This window comes from Cervus elaphus, chromosome 22, assembly GCF_910594005.1.
Source record: "Cervus elaphus chromosome 22, mCerEla1.1, whole genome shotgun sequence".
NCBI classification, from domain to species: Eukaryota; Metazoa; Chordata; class Mammalia; order Artiodactyla; family Cervidae; genus Cervus; species Cervus elaphus.
The window spans coordinates 33,051,972-33,079,250 of record NC_057836.1 but is presented as its reverse complement, the minus strand read 5'-3'; the positions used below and the strand labels follow the sequence as shown (position 1 = coordinate 33,079,250).

Sequence of the window (27,279 nt, the reverse complement as noted above, 5' to 3'; positions counted from 1 at the left end):
ACCAGTCCATCCTAAAGGACATCAGTCCTGGGTGTTCATTGGAAGCACTGATGTTGAAGCTGAAACCCCACTACTTCGGCCACTTGATGCGAAGAGCTGACTCATATGAAAAGACCCTGATGCTAGGAAAGATTGAGGGCGGAAGGAGAAGGGGACGACAGAGGATGAGATGGTTGGATGGCATCACTGACTCAATGAACATGGATTTGGGTGGACTCCGGGAGTTGGTGATGGACAGGGAGGCCTGGCGTGCTGCGGTTCATGGAGTCACAAAGAGTCAAACACGGCTGAGTGACTGAACTGAACTGAACTGAACTGAACTGAACTGATGTAATTCCAATGTGTATTCAAAGTTGAGAACGTGCGTTTGAGCAAACTCTGGAAGATAATGAAGGAGAGGGAAGCCTGGCATGCCTCAGTCCATGGGGTCGCAAAAAATTGGACACAACTTGGCAACTGAACAATAAACAGTTCATAAATTCTTTAAAGCAGAGACCCTGTGTTGCATTTTTTTATTCCCATTAGATAACAGTCGTATACATAGTAAGCAGTGAGTAAAGGGTTGATGATATAAAGATTCCTTTCTGTCCTGGAATTAGACATCACTTCTTTGGAGAAGATTTTCTTGTCCACACACAAAGAAGTTAGTTAAAGACTACTTTATGAACTATAATAGTCATTGTTATAGTTATAAATGAACTGTATAGTTATAAACTAACTCCAGAAGTTAGTATTACCCTAGATTATAATTAGTCTCATGTCACTTTCTTTGAAGTCTGAGTTTTGTTCCTTGTCCATCTCGCACTTACCACTGGAATGACAAAAAGCATCTCTGAATGAATATAGAAGAGCATGCCCCAGCCTAGATGCTCAAGTTATTCTCAGGTGTTCTTGTACTGTAACATAGACATGTAGTGCAAGCTGAAGGATTGGAATCCTACATATCCCAGATGGACAACACATGGAAATTTTCAATGCCACCTTAATGCTTTTTTCAAAATTGAGACTTTAATCTATCCAAAATAAAACCCTTTGGTAGACGAAAAAATTCAAGAATTTAATGGTATTGGTTATTTTGTAATCAATAGTTTTAGAAGTACAAGAGTCAAACACATAATACAACCAACAGATTATTAGCTGTTAACATAATTTATGTATTTTGTTTTGCTTCTGTCTAGTTTTCCAGCCTAATACTAAACTATAACCATAGTCATTATTATTCTAGTAATTTAAAACATCTTTAAGAAATCTTTTACCTGAGCTACATAACAATACTCTTATAAGTCCAACACATTTAAGAACATTCTATAAGTCTCTAAAAATGGAATTGAAATAAACCTAAAATATATAATATTTTAGAATCAGTTGATTTTTAGCACCATGACTCCTTGGTATTTTAGACCTTATAATTTTTTTTCCATAACATGATATGTATATGGAAAGACTGTTTATCCAATTAGGTGTAGAAATAGTTTCGATATCGAGAGAACTAGAAGTTTTGAGAATAGCAGTATCTTAACTATCTCTACTTTATATACCTTTTATCTACTTTAAGACTTTTAATTTTCATAGTCATTACTGATAATGATATTAATAAAGTAGAAGTCAGCAAAAAGGTAATGCCTTCTGAAAGTCATAGAATTGTATTAACTAGCCAGCTGGCCACTAAATAAGCCATCTGATATAGTTTTCTTTTTGATAACCTAGAAACTGACTCTTGCTAATAGCCTGAAATTTTCAGACAGTTAAGAGACTGACTGTATTTAAGACTGGGGTAGGCACCAAAATACCAGTTTGTTAATTCCAGCAAGAATAGTAATCCCACACGGACCATAAATAATATAATTTGTATAACAAATGAATAAAATTATAGTCAAGTTTCATGTGAAACCAAGAAATAAAAGTCTCTTTATTGATTTAATGTGATAAATTACTTGTCAAAGACTTTGTGTATTTAAGTATGTTCTGTCACCTCATTCCCTTTATGGGAATCAGAAGTTTGCTTGGACACAGGGAGCTCAAATCTGGTGCTCTGTGACAACCTAGAGGGGTGGGATGAGGTGGGAGGGAGGTTCGAGAGGGAAGGAGCTACATATCCTCATGGCTGATTCATGTTGATGTATGGCAGAAACCAAATATAATATTGTAAAGCAATTATCCTTCAATTAAAAATAAATGCTTTTTTTAAAAAAAAGTTTACTTGGGTAGCATGGAAACGATACAGTGGGAGTTAAATATCTCTAGTGTTAAGTTATCATATAAAGTTTAATCTGTCAATTTGGGGATAGATTAAATGTCCCCAATGAGACTAAGAGCTTCCCTGATAGCTCAGTTGGTAAAGAATCCGCCTGCAGTGCAGGAGAAACGGGTTTGATTCCTAGATCGGGAAGATCCACTGGAGAAGGGATAGACTAACCACTCTAATATTCTTGTGCTTCCCTGTGGCTCAGCTGGTAAAGAATCTGCGGGAAGATCCCCTGGAGAAGGGAAAGGCTACTCACTCCAGTATTCTGGCCTGGAGAATTCCATGGATTGTATAGTCCCTGGGGTCACAGAGTTGGACACGACTGAACGACTTTCACTTCACCACTTCTAATGAGACTCAGTCTTTTCTAACTGTTGATCCCAGGCGCTTGCTCTTTCTACATACTTAGAGAATACCTGGGGTAAACCTTAGTAACGAGACCAGAAATAGTTAAAGATACCTGAAATGTGCTGGCCCAGTCCGCTTCTCCTTTAAACAGTGCTTGGTAACCAGTACTATTTCCTTTCTTTTCTCTGTTCTTCTGCTGATCAAGACTTCTGCCAATAACATTTTTTCTTTAATACTTGATAACACATTTGATCAGTTTATTATCAAGTGTGACTAACCAGGGAGCATTTCTCTATTGGAGACTGTGTATCCAGTGTTGATTTTACAGTTTAACTCTTAGGAGGCAATCTGCATTGTCATTTTTGAGTTTTTGTTGTTGTTGCCGTTGTTTTTGTGTTTTTGAGGGCGGTGGGTCACACTGTAGTTTTAAAGGTAGTGAAATAAACAACAGTATTTTTTATTGAGCGTCTGCTCCGAGCAAAATGCTCTGTAAGCCATTTTTCATGCAGAACGTAGTTCATTCTCAAAGTATTACAGGTGGATATTACATCTCATTTTAAAGATGAGTAAACTGAAATAGAGATTAAAGTAAGTCTCACAGCTAGTAAGTAGCAGAATCAGTGTTTTATTTTGTGTTTGTCTGATTCCACAGCCTTTGTTTTTTTCTACTCTGCTATTATATCTTCACAGAATATATCCAGACAATATATACACTTGTCTTTGAAAACTTCTAACACTAAGAATAGCATCATTCAACAAAGATTAGAGCCCTCTCATTTGGTAGTATATTTTAAATTTAAAAATCAGTGATACATATAAATGAAGTGATGTGGCAGTTAGTTCATACTTTCCTGTCTCCTGTATCAGTGGTATAGAATAAGTATGGATGATTTTGTAAACACTAATTGTTGAACAAAAATTAGTGTTTTTCAAGGTCAACTCAAGTTGTAAATACCAGACCTTTTCTTTAATTAAAAATTTTAACTCTATTCTTCTTCCATGAAAAGTTTAAAGAAAAGAAAATGTATCTTATATTTCACTAAACATATTTGACATTTATTTTTAACCTCTGATAACATTCTCAATCAGACTCAAGTACAAAAAAAAAATCTAAGTGTATTGTCATATAGGCATTAGCTTGTCAAAACAAAACATGCTTATTTAATTTATTTTTTCTTTGCTCAGGTATTATAAGGAAGAAATAAGTCTGAGAATCCACAGCTAAATATTTCATGAAACTGTGGAAATAAAATTGAAATATTTTTATATTCTTACCATTTTTTTTGCTACCTATAAATTTTATATTAGAACTAAAAGTCAAAATTGGGTGACTTGGGGATGTGAGAGAGAAAAGTCCTTAAATATTTGAGGATTAACAGTGATTGTAAAATTTCTTCAATTCTTAATAAGCTTTAAACAAATATCAAACTTTTTGTTCTGTGACCTGAGGTTTGCCAATAACCAATATTTCTACATTTTACAATAATCCTACTTTTAATGTAATTTTTTATAATGACAGTGATTCATTTACTTTGTTTACTCTTTGGTGAAAAAATTTTTAGTTATTTCCCTTCTTTTAACTGCCAACAGTATTTGCTATTCATGGATGTTCTGTCTTCAGTAAGGTCTATCAACGTGCAAAATGAGATGGGTATTTTTCTTCCCTTTAAAATGGAATGGTCTTTCATTATGCAGTGTTCTTAGGTGAATTCTCTTGTTTAAGAAGCCAGAATACAAGAGAGTGCTATATTAGTGTATTATTCTCACAACAAACAAGCACTGTTCTGTTGCTACCTGCTTGGCCATTGTTTCTGATTGTGTGTGCTTTGCAGTGGTATTTGGATGGTTTCCTGCTCTCTGCCAGCACAAAAAGGCATTTCTGTTACAATGGCCCCTAACCACACAATGACGGCATTAAGGATTTATGTGGAGGTTTCATTATTTTCTCCTCTTTTGTTCCTTCCAGGATGTCTTCCAAGCGACCAGCCTCTCCGTATGGGGAAGCAGATGGAGAGGTAGCCATGGTGACAAGCAGACAGAAAGTGGAAGAAGAGGAGAGTGACGGGCTCCCAGCCTTTCACCTTCCCTTGCATGTGAGTTTTCCCAACAAGCCTCACTCTGAGGAATTTCAGCCAGTTTCTCTGCTGACGCAAGAGACTTGTGGCCATAGGACTCCCACTTCTCAGCACAATACGATGGTAGGTTTCTCATGGTCTATTGTGCCCACACTCACTTTGTGACCAATCTGCTCCTCTAGTAGCTTGGCTTCAGTCCTATGCTTTGTAATTATCATCTACTTAATAATCACACACAAGATTCACTCCTAACATCTTAGAATTCTTTGTAAGTACATTGATTCCAGCAGGGAGTATACTTAAACTGTTTTTGTTTGCTTTGGTTTTTGTTTTTCAAGAATTCTGCTTTTGAGATGCTCCCAACTTAATTAGTGGAAAAAACATAATCTAAGAATAATATGAACATGTTTAAAATTAGTCCTCAAGAAAGTTAGGTATCTTTATATTTCTAATAAAGAGATATATTTCTAATAAAGAGTAATAAAATTCTAATAATTTTTCCAGATAGAGCTATAGAATTTTTTGAGTAATTCCACCATGATAAATCAGGGTGTTTTTTTTTTCTTTCAATTTTTGCTTCCCTCAGATTGGGTTCCAATATTTCTTATAGTATTTGGAATATTACAGAAGTGCATGTTTCATAGAGACAATACATTTCTGATGTAATTGCACTAATTCCTAACTCAGTCCCATTCAGTCTGTTGCTTTGATAATTCAGTAATTCCCTTGTACATCCTATTCTAGAATTTGCAGCTCCGGATAATTTATTTGGCCCCTGCTCCTGGGGTCTGGATCACCGCAGAAAATTAGGAAGCCATGGTTTCACAGATGAGAGGGAGAAGACAGCATAGTATCTTTGGCTGAAGCTTAAACAGAAGACCCACACACAAATAAATAAGGCCTTTAGGTTCTTCTTAGGAAATTAAATGCACAGAAACAGCAGGCTGGCAAGGTAGCCTGGCCCTTAGCTGCCAGTCAAGCTACCCTTGCCTTTTCAACATGACTTCTTGGGTGGGTATCACAATATTTGTGGCCCCTTTTCTACTTCAAGGATGCCCGTGCTGTTAATTTGAACCAGGTCACATCAACAAAAATATTTCTTCATACATTCTCATATCTTTAAAAAAAGGCTCTGATTCTGTTAAATCTTTATTTTATTTATTTATTTATTTTCTGCGGGGTGGTGGGACTTCTCTAGGAAATGATTACACATCATACATGTGTTTGGTACTGAAATACACCCACTTGTTTATGTCATTGAATTACTGGATATAGAATTAAACCAACAAGAAGAATCAGATTCTCTTCTAATATCCGTGAAATAAACACTGTTCTTTGATAATTCACATTAGATTTAAATACTTCCATTCAAATTTGAATCCTCAAAGGCAGAATTTCTCTGAGTATTTTTGACTGTGTGCCAAATTTTCTTACCAAGAAGAATGTTTTAGCTAACTCTTATATAGTACTCTTACAGGTGTGTTGTTTCAAGCACATGACATATATTAAATTCATTTAACCATCACAGTAATTCAATGAGGTGTTATCATTAATCCCATTTTATAGGTGAGGAGGAAACTGAGGCACAGTGGGTCTAAGTAGTTTGCTCCAGATCACAGCTAGTAAGTGGGAGAACCAGAGTTTACCCAGATGTTTGGATTTCGTGCTTTTAAATTTTATAAGCTCTTCACAATTATGCACACACATTTAATATTCTGATAATCTCTTATTTGTCAAGTTAAATCACACTATCCATAATTCCTCCTTCTTTCCCCTCTACTATGAGTTCATGTTAGTAATGTGCAATGATATAACTTCTTGGCCTCCTTCACAAAGGTTAAAACTAGAAAAGGAAAGGGGGAAAATGATAGTAAGCAACTCAACAGGGTAGAGAGGTCAGACTCCCCATTTGACGTTGCATCAGTGCTCATGCTTTTCCCCCTCTCAGTATGTTGACCATTGCCTTCTTTCAGAGAATTTCATGTGGGGGGTACTTCTTGGTTTGGTTTTCCTGTAATACTGCTATAAACATAAACACACAAATTTAAAGGAGTGAATATAAATAATTATTGCTAGAAGAAAGGGGAAACTATCTTAAGTACATTCAAGGATGAATATGAGAAAAGTATGTTAAATTCTTAATACATACTGTAGTTGGCACAAGTGGATGCTACAATGCAGGATGTTCAGTTCAGTCGCTCAGTTGTGTCCGACTCTTTGCGACCCCATGAATCGCAGCACGCCAGGCCTCCCTCACCAACTCCCGGAGTTTACTCAAATTCATGTCCATGGAGTTGTTGATGCCATCCAGCCATCCATCCATCCACCCATCCTCTGTCATCCCCTTCTCCTCCTGCCCCCAATCCCTCCCAGCATCAGGGTCTTTTCCAATGAGTCAGCTCTTCGCATGAGGTGGTCAAAGTACTGGAGTTTCAGCTTCAGCATCAGTCCTTCCAATGAACACCCAGGACTGATCTCCTTTAGGATGGACTGGTTGGATCTCCTTGCAGTCCAAGGGACTCTCAAGAGTCTTCTCCAACACCACAGTTCAAAAGCATCAATTTTTCGGCGCTCAGCTTTCTTCACAGTCCAACTCTCACATCCATACATGACCACTGGAAAAACCATAGCCTTGACTAGACGGACCTTTGTTGGCAAAGTAATGTCTCTGCTTTTCAATATGCTCTCTAGGTTGGTCATAACTTTCCTTCCAAGGAGTAAGTGCCTTTTATTTCATGGCTGCAATCACCATCTGCAGTGATTTTGGAGCCCCCCAAAATAAAGTCTGACACTATTTCCACTGTTTCCCCATCTATTTCCCATGAAGTGATGGGACTGGATGCCATGATCTTAGTTTTCTGAATGTTGAGCTTTAAGCCAACTTTTTCACTCTTCTCTTTCACTTTCATCAAGAGGCTCTTTCGTTCCTCTTCACTTTCTGCCAGAAGGGTGGTGTCATCTGCATATCTGAGGTTACTGATATTTCTCCCGGCAATCTTGACTGCAGCTTGTGCTTCTTCCAGCCCAGTGTTTCTCATGATGTACTCGTCATATAAGTTAAATAAGCAGGGTGACAATATACAGCGTTGGCGTACTCCTTTTCCTATTTGAAACCAGTCTGTTGTTCCATGTCCAGTTCCAATTGTTGCTTCCTGACCTGCATATAGGTTTCTCAAGAGGCAGGTCAGGTGGTCTGGTATTCCCATCTCCTTCAGAATTTTCCACAGTTTACTGTGATCCACACAATCAAAGGCTTTGGCATAGTCAATAAAGCAAAAATAGATGTTTTTCTGGAACTCTCTTGCTTTTTCGATGATCCAGCGGATATTGGCAATTTGATCTCTGGTTCCTCTGACTTTTCTAAAACCAGCTTGAACAGCTGGAAGTTCACGGTCTACGTATTGCTGAAGCCTGGCTTGGAGAATTTTGAGCACTTTACTAGCGTGTAAGATGAGTGCAATTGTGTAGTAGTTTGAACATTCTTTAGCATTGCCTTTCTTTGTGATTGGAATGAAAACTGACCTGAGTAGGCCTTACAAATAGCTGTGAAAAGAAGAAAAGCGAAAAGCAAAGGAGAAAAGGAAAGATATCCCCATTTGAACGCAGAGTTCCAAAGAATAGCAAGGAGAGATAAGAAAGCCTTCCTCAGCGATCAATGCAAAGAAATAGAGGAAAACAATAGAATGGGAAGGACTAGAGATCTCTTTAAGAAAATCGGAGATACCAAGGAAACATTTCATGCAAAGATGGTTCAATAAAGGACAGAAATGATATGGACCTAACAGAAGCAGAAGATATTAAGAAGAGGTGGCAAGAATACACAGAAGAACTGTACAAAAAAGATCTTCACGACCCAGATAATCACAATGGTGTGATAACTCACCTAGAGCCAGACATCCTGGAATGTGAAGTCAAGTGGGCCTTAGAAAGCATCACTGCGAACAAAGCTAGTGGAGGTGATGGAATTCCAGTTGAGCTATTTCAAATCCTGAAAGATGATGCTGTGAAAGTGCTGCAGTCAATATGCAGGGTGTTAATGAAAATGAAATCCAGTTTGTAATGGAGAATACAGTGTAACTAAATAAAACCTATGAACTACCTTCTTTGTACCAAGTTTTCATTGTGCACTATGGAAATAATTTTCATAAGGCATGACTCCTTTCCTCAAGCAACTTTACCCAGGGGAGAAATTCTTCACTAGGGTCTGTGGTTTTCCTGAAGATAAATGGAGAATTCTGTGTGTGCACACATGTGAGTAGGGTTATGGTTTTTATCAGATTCTCAAGTAGGTCTGAAGCCCCCAAATTTAAAGATCTGCTGTACTTGACATTAATCCAGTGTACGTTGAAATAATTTAACTTAGTTTTAGAAACATCAACACTGATAGTTTCTTTTACTGTATATATCTACTCGGTTTCTAAATTTGTTCCTGCCTCAAAAATGTCTTGATTTCTTTTATACGATCTCAAATTTCCAGCCTCTTCTCTTTCCCATCTTCCTCTCAACTTCCACTAGACTTGTTTCCCTGAGAAAAGAGTTGGATTATTTATCCCACTTTGGAAACTAATGTATGTCCTTGTTGCCTACAAGATTTAGTCTACAACTCTCTTCTCATAAAGCTCTATATAGACTGGCTCCAAAATATGCCTTTTGTCTCTTCTTTGACCACATCCTGCCCAAGACCCAGTGCTTCAGTCTTGTGAAGGTTTTCATGCATGTTCATAAACATACCAGGTGACCTCTAATGACACAAACTTATTCTTTCTACCTGGAAAACTCTTCTTATTTTACTTTCCTAGTAAATTGTGTTTCTCCCACAAGACTGAGTTGAAAGTTGCTTCTGTTAGATGCTTTCCCTGACTTCCCAAGACAGAATGGTTCTTTATCTATGGTATATGTTTATGTCTTTTCTCATGGTCTGTGTTATAATTTATGTATCTACATGTCTGCCTTTCTATGCACTATACTTCTCCTTGAAGGCACAGTTACACATATATACACACATGTTATATGTATTTGTATTTCTGATACCCAGTATAATTGATACTCAATTGAGTATAATCAATACTTGATATATGAGTACTGATTAAATGGCAAATTTTATATGGATGATTAAATAGGAAATATGTTTTGAGCAAAGATGTTAAGACATTATTCATGGTGAATATGCTGATTTTCTAAAAATTTTAGAACTAAAGTAGAATATACTAACGTAGTACAGAAAGTATGCTATAATAGCCATGATATATTCAGCTGTTAAGCTGATTAAGATGTATTTTACTCTGTTATCAAAATGGTTAAATACATTCATAGAATTCTTATTCAACACAAAATTCTTTATTTTTTTCTGAATACTAGGCCATTGTCATATTCATCTAAGTCCTTTTATTTCAATAGTAACATACATTATTTTTTTCCTATTCAGTATCTTTGAAAATAGAGGGAATGTCTCATTATCTTTGTATCATAGAGTTGAATTTAAGGAAACAAAAAAAAACAGGTTACCAGATTTCATTGCTGGTTTATATGTGACATTTATACTCCATTCTTTAATAAAAAAGAGAGATGTTGAGAGGTCTACATTTTGTATTGCCTACATAGTTTAGAGATAAAGTAAAACTTCTGAGTAATCCCTTTAATGCCACCTTGAAGTTATAGAGAAATGCTTTCAGTATAAAATATATGTTGGAAAATATTTCCTGAGATACAAATTCTGTACACCTCATGACTGCTGCCATATATTAAATTTGGGGAATTAGGGTCCTATGTTCATATTCAGGGTATGCAAGTGTTAAGGTTTGAAATGGGTCAGATAAAGATGGAATTCTTCCCTTCTGAAGTTGTGGGTTTTTGCCTTGATATTTTGGAGAAATAAGCTAAGTGGCTACCTAAGACTAACTCCCCATACAGTTATAACTGGTATAAATACTACAAGTCCTATTCTTGGAGAGTTTTTTTTTTTTTTCCTTGGAGAGTTTTACTTACTGTTCAGAGTAATATTATACTGTAATAATATTATATATAATTATAATAATATCACATAGGTAGAAAATACTGTCAGATTTCTAATCCATGTAAGATTGAGATACATAATTATAAATATGAAAAAGACTGATTCTCTTGGTCCTTCTCTGAAACTCTTATAATCTTGTCAAGAATCCCCACATAATCTTCAAAAAGGTAAAAGACAAGGTTGGCAAGTCTGTTTATGACATGAGTGAAAAGGCAGTTCTGGGCTTTATGTTTATGAAGGACAAACTTCCTTTCCCCCTCTGCCTGTTTTTGTTTTTCTTTTTTTTTGACATGAGTTTGGAAGCTGTGACTTCAGATTTTCAGATACAAGCAAGAGACACTATAATTTCTGGCTCATTTTTAATGATAGTTCTGATATAGATAGATTTATTTCATAATGCAAAGGACTATCCAGAACATATCCTTATGTCAGTCAACATGATTATTTATGAGCACAAGAGGGAAACAGAGTAAGTCTGAAGAGAAATCAAGTAGCAGCATGAGAGGCAGCCAGGGTACTCTGTGGTGGCCATGTTGGTATTCATTTTATCTGGCTACATGCTACTTCTGCTGCTTAGATGGTTGTTTTAGTGTCAAAAGGGATGTGAAATGGAAGTCTTGACCACCTGTGGTTACTGAATAACCAATTGTCTTTTTTTTTCCTATAAAATGTTTTCTCTTTCAGCCAAACTCTCTTTTGACTTAAGTTCCTCTTGAGTTGAGTGAACAGTTTTGTATGACTGCAGAGTGGGGATACACTGCTGCTTCCCAAGATTGATTTTTAAAGTATACAGTTACTTAAGAATATAGTTTTAAAAAAGTAATTTGAATTGTTCTCTCAATAAATAACTGAATTTCATATGAAATACATGCTATATTTGCATATAATTGTTTGAACATATAAAGACCCAGTGGATTTGTAAGTGTGATGCTATAATGTACTCTTATTTATTACTTATATTAATAAGATTTTCCTGGAATTGTTAAAGAACTTTGGGTATATGATGTGTTGATTAGTTTTAGTAATTGGATGTATCTTAATGTATTTAAGCATACAGAGACACTAGTTATCATAAAGTAAAATTCAGTGTGCATCAGTTTCTTCCTAAAGTCCAGCAGCAGGATAAAAAGGTGTTTTTTTAAGCTGATCTTCTATAGAAGTAGGACGTATAACTGAGAACCAACCATGAAATTATAGCAAAGCTTCAGTGTATGAAATGCAACATTTAACATTTATACACTGAAAAGATTCATTCAGTGCCCATGACAGAGAGAGACTTTTACTTGCTCAGGCTCACTGTCAACTCCTGGGATCTTTTATTTACCCAATATAGTTTTAATTGCTATATGATAGCTGTGTCTTGAAATACCCTTTGTATAAATTTTGCTTACAATCTGACAGTTGTTAGTAATGTATTTTCGATGTTTGACTAGGACAATTTTATGTGTGAAGTACTGTTCAGAAAACTTGAGAAGGAAAAGAGAAAATTGCATGTGTTATTTAAAAATAAGTCACAGAATAGGACCTTAATTATGGTATGGTAAAGATTCCTATTTTTATATGGTGGTTTTTATAAGCTTTTAAATTTCTGGTTACCTTTGTGCATCAAACTTAGCATAAGTTATTGTGATGGTATAATGCATACTGATGTTAACACTAGTACAATTATTTTGCCAGTTCTAATAATGAGAATTTCATTGTTTAGAAAGAGCATTCTCCTACATTCTAGACAAAAGTGTAATTACTTTTGAATGATGTGGAATGTGCTTAGTTTAATAGCATGGAGAATAGATTCAGAAAGAGTCAGATAAAGTAAGCCTAGAAGCCATATGTGCAGTGTAGCAGTTAAAAATTATGAGAGTAGGCAGTATAAATCTACACACACACACACACACACACACACACACATGATTTCACACACTTTTATCTATAACTGTTGCTTCCGTAAGAGATAGGTTTGCTTATCTAAACAAGGCCAATTCAATTGAAACAAGGTGAAAATGATGACAAGCTTGTATTTGTTTTTTATGCTAAATTGATGTTTATCATACAATGAAATTACATTGTTTTGAACATTATTCTGTAAATGTTGTCAGAAAATACCACACAAAGGAATTTATTTAGATAAAATGCTAGGCTTGTATTTGAATGTAAGTGGTTCAATATTTATATTTCCATTGTTTCTGAAAATTACCCTTAGGCTAGAAGGAATGTATGTGTGTGTGTGTGTATGTGCTCAGTTGTGTCCGACTCCTCAATCCCATGGACTTAGCCTGCCAGGCTCCTCTGTCCATGGGATTTTCCAAGCAAGAATACTGGAGTGGTTGCCATTTCTGTCACCAGGGGATCTTTCCAAAACAGGGATCAATCCTGTGTCTCTTGCATCTCCTGTGTTGGGAAGTGATTTTTTTTTTTTTTTTTACCAGTAGTGCCACCTGAGAAGCCCTTTCATAAAGGAATGAGGACATATGGAAACCAATCAGCTGGGATCTTTCAAACTCATCTATTAAGTTGGGCAATAGATCTGATTGTGTCCTGTTACCGCACAACTCCTTTCCATCCAGGTGTGAGTGCATCTAATATGAGATGGAGAAAAACTTGATTGATGTGATGTCCACAGTATTTGAAGTTGAGTTTAAAGTTAACCAGGCTTTGAGAAATTAATGGATGTATTGTCACCTAGCAAAAAGCACCATGTGTATTGCCAGATAGTTCAGGACTCTTTTTTTAAAAATTAATTTATTTATTTTAATTGGAGGCTAGCTACAATATTGTAGTGGTTTTTGCCATACATCGACATGAATCAGCCACGGGAATTCAGGACTCTTAATGAGGGTCCACCGTGAGCTTCTTCTCAGAGTGCTATGCAGTGACAGAGGAGTGAGTAAGAACGTCTAATGCTATGGTAATGGGGCAAAACGTGCTTGCTTAAGAAGATTCGGTCTAATGGAATTAATCGCTTACATTTAATAGGGCTGTTATGAAAAGATTCAACTCAGATATATACAATGGATACCTATCAGCAGAGATGCAGAAATGAATAAGAACTAGTCTTTTTCCTCATGTAGCTTTTTGTATAGTATGGGGGTAAGATGAGCCCAAAAGTCACCAGATTGTAATATAAAATATTAGAACCCTGATACAGGCTAAAAAGTGCTAAGCAGATTCACAGTTGAAGTATAACTCATCTATGGGGATCAGAAACATATTAATATGAAGTTGTCCTGTAAGAAAATTACTAGATGCCAGGATATTAAAAATATATGCACATTGGATCATTACTATTAATACAAATTCTTTATTTTCTAATTTTGCATTATTTTGTTTTTGCTTAAATATCTTATTCCCAGAAGAGATAACTAAGAAAAGAAGAAGAAATTAAGAAAACATACTAAAGACAAAGTGCCCTGTAAAAGGTCTTAAGATAAAATGTAGAGACGTTAGTAAAATATATGCCTCATTTTAATAGGAATAAAAACAACTACTTTAGTTATTAGTGTTCTGGATGTTTCCTTTCTTTAATCTTGATAACCACCTTGAATGAAAATGGAAATGAAGTGGAAAGAATGGTGGGATAGTTGACTAGGATGCTAGAAACAGCATGGATACTAGGAAGCAGTGCTGGAGACAGACTTGAATGGTGCTCCTGATTTTTGTGGAAGGGATAGGTGTTCATCTTTATCACATTCGCTATTCTTGTCTATTTGAAAAAATAGTCACAATCTAAACATTGAGAGTTATTTGGTAGAAATTTTTAGGACTTCAAGCCTGAGAGATAGCATCTCAAGTAACCTGAGAGAACTGCTCCAATGAGGCAGGGAGAAGAGTCAGATTTATAAAAGTTTTGCAGCAAGGGGAAAGTAGTCTGAACGTCAGAAGATTATTGTTAATTAAAGAGCAGGTATCTCAAGTTAAGGAATTTAGCGCTTTTCTACGTGTGGGAAGATGTTAAGAGTCTGGGCTCACTAAAATCATCCCTTTCATACACATCTCGGCTATGTGGGGCCGATGTCCTGTGTTTTTAACCCCCCGACCCCACCCCTGCTCTTTAGTCCTCATCATCAGGAGTGGCTGCAGCTTAATGGCTGCCAGATTGCAGGTATTGTTCTCCTTCCTGGGTGCCCTCTAGGTTCAGAAATTTATATTTGGAAGGCAAGAATCACTAGTGGCTATGGCATCCTTGTTTATTCATATGGCAGGAAATACTCCATTTCTCATCCTCATACCTGCATGATGGGACGATTTGTCTTTGGAAGTTAAAAATAGAAGTTTAGGAACCAACCTTTATTCTTTTTCTCAGATGTTTGTTATAAATTTTAGCTCATTTTCTTCCTTTGATCCTTTTCATTTGCTCCTCTTCTTCCTCTCTCTTTCAATTTACTCTGTCAGAAAGCATTCTTAATGGATCTACTTGTGGATCTCAAAGGAGCCATTATCAGGAAGGGAGAATCAGCACCATTGTGCTCTGATACATACTTCCTTCTTAGTTACATATACTGCCTCCTGGGGGATTGCCAAACCTTCCTGCAGTTTGGCTAGTCACTGTATAGAGATCAACTGGTCCTATGATAAAGTTTTCACTGATTTTTTTTTTTTTTTTACAAAGACTGTGTAGTTAGATTTTAACAAAACTATATATTTCTTCAGTTTATTCAGGGATTATGTACTTCTAACGTTTCTTTCATGATGCACTGTTGATAGTAGTGATCATTTTATTTTTAATATCCTAACATGGCAAACAAAAGAGCCTTATATTGATTTGGAAATTAGTTTTTGAAATTGTACTTGTCAGTGAATCCAAGTGTCTGGGACATAGTGCTTTAGTGGGTGTCTAAGCTCTTTGCATGCCTATGACAAGCTTTCATTTTAAATTATTTGACAATTTCTGTTACTATTTTCATTCAATTCTTTACCATTGCTTTAATTGTTTTTGTCTTCATATTTATTTTCAAAATTTGAAATTTTTATAGAGACTGCTAAAAATGAGAAATCAGAATGGAGACCATTTTACATAATTAGAAAGTAATTTTGATGTTTGCATCACTATATTAACTTAATGTAAGTCATAATAGTGATGAGTTTGTCATTATTTTTTATTTTATATTAATACTTGCAAAGGACAGTTACTTAAGATAATCCAAAATAAATTAGAATTCTGCAGTGCTGGTGCCTGAATTTTTAAGAATTAGAATGAAAACTATAAGACTCAATAACTAACTTGCTAACGGGACCTCAAAATATTTCAAATAATACTTAAACCATGTTTCCTCTTGGCTGTGTTAGTTAGGTACAATGACTTACTGTACCTAAGAAGGGAAAGCAGTCTCTTTAAAAAGCACAACCATTAGCACTTAATTTGGATCTTAAGAAAGTAAAGTCATAAAAATAATATAAGGTAGTATTGAACTTTCATGGCAATTCCCTTTTCTCACATAGTTTGACAGTTAGACTCACATAGCTTCTCTTTTAAAAGTTTCAACAAATACCTTGATTTGGGGGTGTTAACTTAAAAATACAAAGAAATCATATAGTACAGAAAATCTAATGAGAAGACGAGACGTGGGGCAGTTACAAGAGAAATGATTCTTTGAGAAATGACAATATGAATTCAAAATGCTTAGAACACTAATGCTGCATTAGATAAATTTAAAAGCATTAAACATATTTAAATTCTCTATTTCCTCTGTAAATTTTGAGATGTCATAATTTATACTAGCATTAAGACTGAATTCATGGCAGCAGTTCAGTTTGCTACCATTTTTGACCACTGTGTGCCATTTCCCCCCATTTATTGTTCTAGAAAGTAAATTTTATGTTTTTCTGTATTCTGCTAGATAAGGGGAGAAAGTTCTTTCTTATTTGAAATGAGAAATAAATGTAAAGCTAACTTTGGTTGACAATTGTAATCAGTCTCTTTGGTTACATATATTCTTTGTACAAAGGCAAAATGGTTTCAAAGTTTCTCCCATACACCGTTTTTAGGAATGATCCATGTGAGTAGATGAGGTGTGAATGTAAGTAGAGCAGCCTTGGCCGGCTCTGTGACACTGACATCACATGATAAAGTAAATGAACACAAGTGACTGGATTTTGTGTCTTATTTAGTCAAGGCTGAGTCTGTGGCAGCAGAGCAAACAGTGTTATCATTATATAGAGAAGCAGTGTTTACTTCAGTGTCTCTTCTTAGCTCTTAAAAATCTAGCCTGACTCCAGATAAAACAGTTAATCTTTTGGTGCATGTGCCTAGGCAAGAAAATAACATTCTAAGGGTTAATAAAACTTTTTTAAATGGAGGTAAGATATGAAAAAGGAATATAATTGCAAAGCTACCATTAAGTAGCTTTGTACAAAGTATGTACAAACACAGAATATGTATTGTGTACAAATATAAAATATGTACCATGTAAAAAGCCAACAGAAAACAAGTTACGGTAACGGTGTTCCACTTAATAAAGTACTGAGCTCTGTAACCAACTCTCTTGCCACTTCTAGACCCTTTCCTCTATGTAAGTGTACATCTTGGAAACAGGAGCTAGCTGTGCTGTTACCGGAATCCATCATCAGGCCTTGTGGCAGTGACTGGCACGCTTTGCACACTTGGGACACAGGACTCAGACTCAGAGAGCACACTTCTTGTGTATCTGAGATTCTGATTTCCCCAGGGTTATCAGCGGAGTATAAGAAGCAACTTTGAAAGTCTTGTGTGAATATATTTTGCAGCCTATCTTTAGTCTGATCTTTGCAACCCAGATCTGGAAGATTCCAAACAGTTGGTGCTCTTTCGAATATGGCATTCAGTAATTAATAATAATAGGAATGTATAATGTTTCACTGTTTTCTTTGTACCAGCACCCTATGTTTGTTATCTTAGTCAATTTTGTCAAACCAAGGAGCTCAGCAACTGTGATTTTTTTTCCCATTGTACAGGCAGATTGCTGTCTTAGAGAAAGGGATTTGCCAAATATATATACGTGGTATAATTTGGATTTGTGACATCAGAACTTAGTATCTGTGCTCACTGCTTTTCCATTCATACAAACTTTAAAATATTTTTTTCATAGTTTATCAGAATATATACTTTTAGAAGCTTTTAGAAATACTTGTAGGAAATGCAGGTGAAACAGCTGTTGCTTGATTATTATACCTTAACTCAGAGATAACTTGATTTTTAAGTTTTTTTTTAAGCTGGATTTAAATAGACCAACAGGTTTAAGTATTTCAGAATGTGAATTTGAAGTTATACATTGGCTATTGGGCAATATGTGAAACTTCAGAGGATTATTTGCTAAACCTTTCATATAAAGATTATTATTAATTTGTGCTCTGGCTAGAAGGCTGTTGGCACAGCATAATTGTTTCGACAAGGCCTCTAGTGACAGAATTACCAAGTAAATGCCAAGTTCTGCTGGTTGACCTCTGTATGGCATTTGGCAAGTTATCAAAATTCTCTGTACCTTGTTTTATCATCTGTAAAATGGGAATGATTACAATAGCATCTTATTTTGAGGGTGTTCGTAACATTTAAAGAAGTCAGTTCACATAAAGCACTCTGGTACTTGGAATGTAGCAGGAGCTTAGTAAATCTTAGTTATTAGCTAAAGTGACTAAGGAATGTTTAAGTTCTTTGATCTCAGAGAAAAATGGCACATTGTATTAAATGTCAGTTGCTTTCAGTTCCTGTAAATTTAAGAAATTTACAAGAAAGCTCTAAGTTAAGAAAACTACTTTAGAAATGAGAAATCCAATAGAAATCTCAAGCTCTTGTGATTAAAAGGTTTCTTTTACTTATTTATATATTTGGTAATTTGTAAAGGAGACCATTCATTCAATCTGAGATACTGTCCCTCAGTCAAATACTTTTAACAGATTCAGTTGTCACAGATATTGTTCATTGGCAGTTTACATTTTTGCTTAATGTTGTTTAAGGCTGTTTATCAGCTGCAACCACCACTGCAATAGAAATCTACATAAGCCAAGTCAGAACTATGTTTTGATAAGATGATGAGATAAAGAATGAGGTGGTAAAGCACCTACACTCTCCGTTAAGCAGTGTGAGTTCCAGTCATAATCCTGTATTTTGTGATGTGTGTGATCTTGTCTTTGTTGTGTGGCATCTCATGTATCTTTGTTTTCTCATCTAAAGCTGGGGCTGATAATAGAACCTCCTAATATATAGAGAGATTTTAAGGATTAAATAGGGCTTCCTGGTAGCTCAGATGGTAAAGATCTGCCTGCAGTGCAAGAGGCCCAGGTTTGATCTCTGGATGAGGAAGATCCCCTGGAGAAGGTAATGGCAACCCACTCCAGTATTCTTGCCAGGAGAATCCCATGGACAGAGGAGCCAGGCGGGCTGAAGTCCATGGGGTCGCAAGGAATCGGACATGACTGAGTGACTAAAACAAGGGTTAAATAGCAGAATTCTCATAACTGGCCTTGAACCATGCCTATTGCTTAGGAAGAACTTAATAGATGCTCTATTTATTGAATAGTTTTCATGCTGTTTACTAGTTACTGTTAATTACCAGAACAAAACATTGTCTTCTTTTAGTCTCCCAATAATCATGCTTTCCTTTTAGTAACCTGGAGGAATATTACCTACATTCCCCTCCCCATTATAAGTGGTTCTGTAGTCTTACCACTTAGCTCTGTCAGTATCTTTGGGTGTAATTCATCTTGAAAATGAGATGCAAACTCTTATTTAAAGGACAAATGGTTCCTATGGGTAAAAGGTGTGTCTTATTCAGTTTTATATACCCTAGAGTCACACCATGGCTGACCCACAGCAAGTATCTCAAAATAGTTGAATAAATGAATGAATGTCTCCAAAATCTTTGTTCAGAGAAGACATTCTAAGTGCAGCTTTCCTTATCTACATGTTGAAATAACAATACTTAATGAGAGTGGATATAATGATTAAATGAAATAATTACCTGGCATAATGTTTGTCATATCATGAATATTCAGTTAGTGTGAGCTGCCTTTTTAACCTCATTCTAATTCTTCCAGCCCATTTATTCTCCAAAGAGTGATGGAAGTCAACGCATTTCTTCTGTAGCTTCATATAATAATATATCTCTCTCCAAATAGTTTACCAGAGGGAAGCACCATCAAGACAAAACAAAACAACTTGCTTCAGTTTTCTTTTGTGGACATACATGATGATTTTCTTTTAGGACACAGTTAATGAAATTTATTACTGTAGTTTTATTATTATGTTCACTTTTGATTTTTAAGTTTCAGGACATTTTAAAATTTCTCTTTGATTTCAGGGATTTTAGAGGCACTGTGGGGGGATTTAGATTTTTTTAGTATTATATTTATTGATCATTTAGTCCTTTCTTCTCTCATTTCTGTTTGTCTATAAGAGTAGCTTGAGATGATATAAAAAGGGTATGATATGGATAGGAGGCACAATACAAATGAATTTTTGTAACAGCTCAACCTGTCAGAATTTGGACATCTGTTAAAAACAAAATTCAACTGAGTGGATTTTAAAGATCTCATTGCCTTTATTCAATGGTTAATGAGTTGGATGACATCCTATCTAGCAGGTAGAAGGAGCTCTGAAGACCTGGACAAAATGAAAAACTTTCATAGGCCAAAGGCAGTGGGACAAGGAAGTGATACTAGCAAAAAAGCAGATTGGTTGTGACAAGGTCACTTTGCTTTAGGGGATGACAGTGGTCTAACAGGCAGATTACCTCACAGTGATTCCTGATTGACTGGTTCAAGATTCCATTTCTGGGAGAGTCCTAAACTGTAATGAAGTTAACTCAGTTTGGTGACATGAGGCTTAGCATAAGTGACTCCATTTGGGGCCTGTTGTCTTGCTTTTAACACATCTAAAACCAACACACCTAACTGTAGTATGTGTTTCTCTAGCTCTTAATTCTTGTCAGTTGAACATTTATTTCTGCCCTTTCTTTATTGGATCAAACTGACTTGTCACTTTCCTAATGTGTTTCATGTGATCTTTAAATTTCCTATCATATAAATTCTTCCTCTTCTCTTATGTCCCCTTCACTGAGTCTATAATTATTTTTGTTTTACATAGATAGAAGCGTTTCCCCCCATTTTTACATATGGTGTTTTGACTTCATGCAGAGAGAACTACACAGATGACATTTTTAAAAACTCCATATTTTACTCAGTTTTACATTCTTATGTTCATGACCTTGAATATCTCCAAAATGTCCTTACCTAAAACACTTTATGGTGTTATTACTAGATTTATACCAGTAAAGATACATCAGCTTTCTTAGGGATAATCTTTAAGCAGACCTTAGTAAGACAAGCTTTGAAAACTATCATTCCTAGGAAAGTAAATCTCGAATCATGAAACATCAGTTTAATCTCTCCCCTTGACAACTTAACACGACAGATTGAAATATAAAAGCCGATGCAAGTGGGATCAATGGATTATCTGAGTCCCTGAACATCTTCTCTTAAACTGGGGACTTGACAGAGTGGTTGTGAGAGGAGTGTGTGTTGTGTGTCCCTTGTCATGTTCAGAGCATTAAGTTTTCAGAGATTAGTGCTGAGTAGATGTGGTCTACCTGGACATGAAGCAGGGAGAAAAAAAATTGGGAGGGAGTGAAAGAGAAAAGAGGGGGCTACAGGAGGAGAGGGATAGAGAGATTTACATGTGAGAACTCAGGGGGCTTTGTCATGGCAATTGTATAAAGTGATATACAGTGCAAATCGACTTGAGCTTGTCCCCGGATAGCAGGCGGTTTACAGCCTCCACGAGCTGAGATTACTGCTTTATCTTGTCATACTAAATTAACATGGCAGCGCACTGTTAAACAGTGGTGACCTCTTCATCTGGGGAAATTGCTGCCTAGAAGAGAGATGGTATTTAAGACTCCCTCTCTCTCTGTCTCCCTCCCCCTCTCCCTCTCTCTCTCTCTCCCCTTATACCCTTAGAGCAATTTGGGGTTAGACTATAGCCATTTTAAAATTCTAATAGAAAAGAAATTTTATATTAAGTTGACAATAGATAAGATACAATTATATCAAATGGCCACTTTACATAAAATAATAGATCTCATTAATCTAAAAATGACATTTCCTCTTTATACATTGGCATTAAGAGTGTATTTATTTTTTTATTTTAATCCCTTTTTATTCTACAAATAGTCTATTTATGTAAGAGTTATTTTTTTAAATAATACTTTCCAAAAGAATTGATTGGTGATGAAGAGGTAGGGGGAAATAAGGCTCAGATACTAGTTCTTCCACTCGTTAAGAGGGATTGCTCAAGAGAACTAGCAAGTGAACCATGCCTTAAATGGAAGTACCCAGGTTTTTTCTTCTTCTAGAGCTTACCTGGCACTGCTTCAGTCTTCAGGTTCTTTTTAATTCTATTAAAAGAAGTGAGAGAGACAAAGTCAAAAGATTAATTTGCCTCATTCTTCTGCCAGACTGTAGCTGCACCCTTCATGTGTTTTCTAAGTTCTAGATATAAATAATACCCTCTTTTTCCCCTGTCTTAAAATGTTGATAAATTAACCAAAATCCAGTACATATTTTTCTGTGCTTGGTTTATGCTCTTGGAATTTGAATAAAAGGAAGGGATAATGTAAAGATTCAAAATGCCATAAGTGTTTATTCCTATATGTCCCGAGCTGAAAACTCTTCATCCCTAAAGTGTAGCCCTGTGAATTGCTTCCTCACTAACCTCTAGAGCTAGTGTTTTAAATCTGATGTTAAATCACTTTGAGGACTGCAGTGTGAGCTTTATGGAATCTGTGAACCCCCTGAAATTGTGTGATAGATATACTTACAAATTTTTCTAGAGAAAGTATTCACAGCTTCCCCCAATGGGCCTTAGCCACCAAAATAGATAATTACTTTCCTATAGTGTAAGCCTGTCATAGGGCATTACTGGGGTACATCCTCACACTGGGGCTATATATCTGGCAAGTAAGATACTGACATACAGACACAGTAATTGGAAGTGCTTTCACCAAGTCTGCCTTGGAGGCTTTTCACTGGGCTGCCATGCTGGAAGTAGTCCTGAAGTTCATATGCTGCTCCTGACCACTTAAAACTGTCCCTCTTAACATCCTTTTGTTTTTTAGTTTTGCTTTTACAGATGGTAGAGTCTGCCTGCAGTGCAGGAGACTCAGATTTGACCCCTGAGTCCAGAAGATCCCCTGGAGAAGGAAATGGCAAGCCACTCCAGTATTCTTGCCTGGAAAACCCCATGGACAGAGGAGCCTGGCAGGCTACAGTCCATGGGCTCACGAAGACTGAGCGACTTCACTTTACTTCACTTTTCACTGACAGCCTTTCCCTCGGTCAATTTTTTGAGCCATAGATTGGCTTTAATTCTAGTATAAGGATGTATTTCAGTTCTCCAGTGCCATGAATTCAAAGTCCAGACAAGGAAACACACAGTTATTTAGCTTACAAGTGATGTGGAACAGAGGTTGTGTATGTGTGTTTCTTTTTTCTTGGTAAATTGCTATCTTCTGCCTGCTACCAGAACGATGAAAAAGAAAACATACAAATTTAGGGGATGACTAGTTAAATCCTTCCTAAGGTGCCCTGATACCATACTGTTTGACTAACATAGGGCGTTAATGTCTAGGAAGTTTGCATTGTCATAAACATGGTGTTTTTCAATGAAAAGAAAATGACAAAAAATTCTTAAGTTGTTGTAGTAATGCTCTGTATTGTCTTAGAGGTGACTTCTGAACACAGTCTTTTCCTCCTTCTCCTCCCTGTTGATAATTTTTTTTCCCTAATATATTTTTTGTCAGATTAGATGCATTAGCAGCTTTTCTATTTAAAAGAGAAAGTCACTTGGTAGCCCCTCTCTCTCATGTTTAACTATTTCTAACATTGAGAAGTAATTATTATTATTTTTTTGTTAAGTTCAGGACTTAAAGGTAAATTGATGTGGTATCACCACAATTTTTTGAATTAAGTAATTAATTTTATTTTTAAAATGTTTGGCTCTGCTGGGTCTTTGTTGCTTTTCATGGCCTTTGTCTAGGTGAGGAGGATGGAGGCCACTCTTCGTTGTGATGTGCAGTTCGGCCTTCTCATTGAAGTGACTTCTCTTGTTGTAGAGCATGGCTGCTAGGTGCATGGCTTCAGTAGTTGCAGCACATGGGCTAGTAGTTGCAGTTCATGGGTTTTAGAGTGTGAGCTCAGTAGCTGCAGGGCACAGGCTTAGTTGCATGTGGAATCTTCCTGGACCAGGGATCGAACCCGTGTCCCTTGTCTTGGCAAGTGGATTCTTATCCACTGTGAGACCAGGAGAGTCCAATTTGGTATTATCAAAAATATTAAGCTTTCCCTTATCTCTTACTTCTCCTTCTCTCTTATTTATTTAATAAACACATTTAATGAGAACTCTGCAAAATCATATACTAAAACTTGGAAGAATTTCTCTGAGGTAAATTGTGAATTTGATATAGAAAGTCATGGAGGACAGATACCATTCTATGTCATGAAACAACAGCATGTCAAAAAGTAACAGGACTGCATCCTGGTAAACTTCACTATCATCTCCTAACACAGAACCTTCTGGGTGGTTTGGAGGGGGACGATAGCCTGAGTGTCAAACAGCCATGACCATACAGTTAATCAGTCATAAATATGGGATGGTAGAGAGCCTTATTCTAGGACTGGATGCCTATAGTAAATAGCATACTTGATTATTGTAGGTTATTTTTTAGGAGATCTTCAGTATTTAAACCTGGGTTGGGAAGATCTGCTGGAGAAGGAATAGGCTACCCACTCTGGTATTCTTGGGTTTCCCTTGTGGTTCAGCTGGTAAAGAATTCGCCTGCAATGCCGGAGACCTGGTTCGATCTCTGAATTGGGAAGATCCCCTAAAAGGGAAAGACTACCCACTCCAGTATTCTGGCCTGGAGAATTTCATGGACTGTATAGTCCATGGGGTTGCAAAGAGTTGCTCAGGACTGAGCAACTTTCACTTTCACTTTCAATATTTAAAAAGTCAATGTCATACAGTATTTTCCAGAATAGCCAGAAAAACTGAGTGCAATAAAAATACAGAGAAAGTCTAAAAACAAGAAGTAAAAGATTGTCAGTTATCACACTAACTGTAAATGGGAAAACTTTCCTTTTTTTTCTGTATTAAAAAATATATACCTAGTTTTATACTTCTTAAGAATTTTGGACATATAACATGAAAATGTTAAAATTGTGGAGGGGTAAATATAGTTAGGGCTCTCCAGGTGGCTCAGTGGTTAAGAATCCGCCTGCCAATGCAGCAGACATGAGTTTGATCCCTGGGTTGGAAAGATCCCCTGGAGAAGGAAATGGCAACCCATTCCAGTATTTTTTCCTGGGAAATCCCATGGACAGAGGAGCCTGGCAGACTACAGTCCCTGGGGTCTCAAAAGACTAAACAGCAACAACAAAATGTAGAAAACATTCACAGAAGTCAGAGGTATCATATTATCAGACCAAATTGAATCAAATACCTGGAATGGAGTACTTTTATGTTGTATAGAAATAAATTGTCATGAACATTATACATGAAATGAACTTTATTATTTTTTTTTCCATTTATTTTTATTAGTTGGAGGCTAATTACTTTAAAATATTGTAGTGGTTTTTGTCATACATTGACATGAATCAGCCATGGATTTACATGTGTTCCCCATCCCGATCCCCCCTCCCACCTCCCTCTCCACCCGATTCCTCTGGGTCTTCCCAGTGCACCAGGCCTGAGCACTTGTCTCATGCATCCCGCCTGGGCTGGTGATCTGTTTCACCCTAGATAATATACATGTTTCGATGCTGTTCTCTCGAAACATCCCACCCCCGCTTTCTCCCACAGAGTCCAAAAGTCTGTTCTGTACATCTGTGTCTCTTTCTTTGTTTTGCATATAGGGTTATCATTACCATCTTTCTAAATTCCATATATATGCGTTAGTATACTGTATTGGTCTTTATCTTTCTGGCTTACTTCACTCTGTATAATGGGCTCCAGTTTCATCCATCTCATTAGAACTGATTCAAATAAATTCTTTTTAATGGCTGAGTAATATTCCATGGTGTATATGTACCACAGCTTCCTTATCCATTCGTCTGCTGATGGGCATCTAGGTTGCTTCATGAAATGAACTTTAAAAAGAAAAAAATATATTAAGCTAAAGAAAGGAAAAATAGTAGAAATATGAGATGTTGATAGAAACATAGTTATACTGAGATTTTGTTGTTGTTTTTTGTTTTTGGCCTTGTGGACCACCAGGGAAGTCCCTACAATCAGAGGTTTTTAAATATTCTTTTCTCTTTTACAGATGGAGGAAACAGAACACTAATTAATATTTAAAATATTTGATGAACATGCTTAATGGAATTGACTTAACAACTCTCTATATGTAGGTCACTTAATTTTTTTTTAAAGTGTACATGACTAAATAATTTTTGTATTAAGATTAAAACTACAAGATGCTTAAAAAACAATAACATGGATATCAAAACTTGTGTGATATATTGAAATTTCTAATATTAGCCAAATGTATAGTTTTAGTGCCTTCAATATTAAATAGAATTAGTGGGGAAAGAACAAAACATTCAGACTTTGAAAGCAAGAACACATTGTAATAAAATCACCCTAATAAAGATATAAAACAGACCTTGAGGAATAAAAGAAATGAATTAAGTGAACTAGAAGAAAATTGGGGAAACTTCTCCCTAGATTAATAAATGAAAAATCAAACAAACACACACATATACACAAAATAAGGACTGCTCAGGGGTAACCTTATTACATTCATGGAGATCTTATAAATTGTTTATAATCTAACATTTTCAAAATTGTATTCAAAGATCGCATGTTATATGCAGTGTCTAAAGCAAAGGTTTTATAGTCACATTAATTAGGGAAGCATTTCATAATGTAATTCATAATCTCACCTTTTGATACTGACATTCCACATGGTATGTTAAATGTTTTGAGAAGTTGGTCCTTTTTGTTCAGAGACCTAGTTAGCTTTATCTTGCATAATATTTCCCACACTTAATCAATCATAGAGCTTTTCTTTAATATATTGCCCCTTGAATCAATCCCTGGAAAATTATATCCCATTGACCATATACTGGCAAATACAACTGTTTAAACTTATTAACAAATTTAATAATCTCATTGAAATGCATGATTTTATAGGACTACAGAGAAAGTGGGAAACCTAAACAGACTCTATCCATAAAAGACTTTTTTTCCAAGTCAAAAATTAGCTGTAAAATTGTTACCCATAACCAGTTCAGTACCTTCAACTTCTAAGAAACAGAATTATCATGTTGTATGAAACTTTTTTCCAGAGCAAAATAATAAACTCTCCAATTAGCATAACTGTAGTGCCTGACCACTCCCCTAGAAGAAGTTCAATCTCATTTTGAGTATATATGCAGAAGTTCTAAATAAAGTATTAGAGAAAGTTGTTACTGCATTTTACTAAACTTACTAGACCATGACTAAGAAGAGTTATTTCGGGAAATGCAAGCAGAGTTTGATAAACAGAAATATAGATTAGCATAATCTGTGTGAGCAGTTGGGCTTCCCAGAAGACACTAGTGGTAAAGAACCCACCTGCCAATGCAGGAGACAG

At 36.0% G+C, this 27,279-nt stretch overlaps 1 protein-coding gene across 18 annotated transcripts in view; it reads left to right on the top strand.

Moving 5' to 3' along the window:
- Nucleotides 1–27,279, top strand: part of SOX5 (SRY-box transcription factor 5) — a 1,103,086-nt gene that overhangs the window by 712,142 nt on the left and 363,665 nt on the right. For 16 of the 18 annotated variants that reach the window (XM_043882232.1, XM_043882231.1, XM_043882225.1 and 13 more), the window contains one exon: nucleotides 4,560–4,791. In XM_043882232.1, the coding sequence (XP_043738167.1) occupies nucleotides 4,561–4,791 (231 nt within the window). In that variant the 5' untranslated portion in view covers nucleotide 4,560. The remainder of the gene's footprint in view (nucleotides 1–4,559; nucleotides 4,792–27,279) is intronic. The other 2 variants (XM_043882221.1, XM_043882222.1) reach the window with 1 other exon arrangement.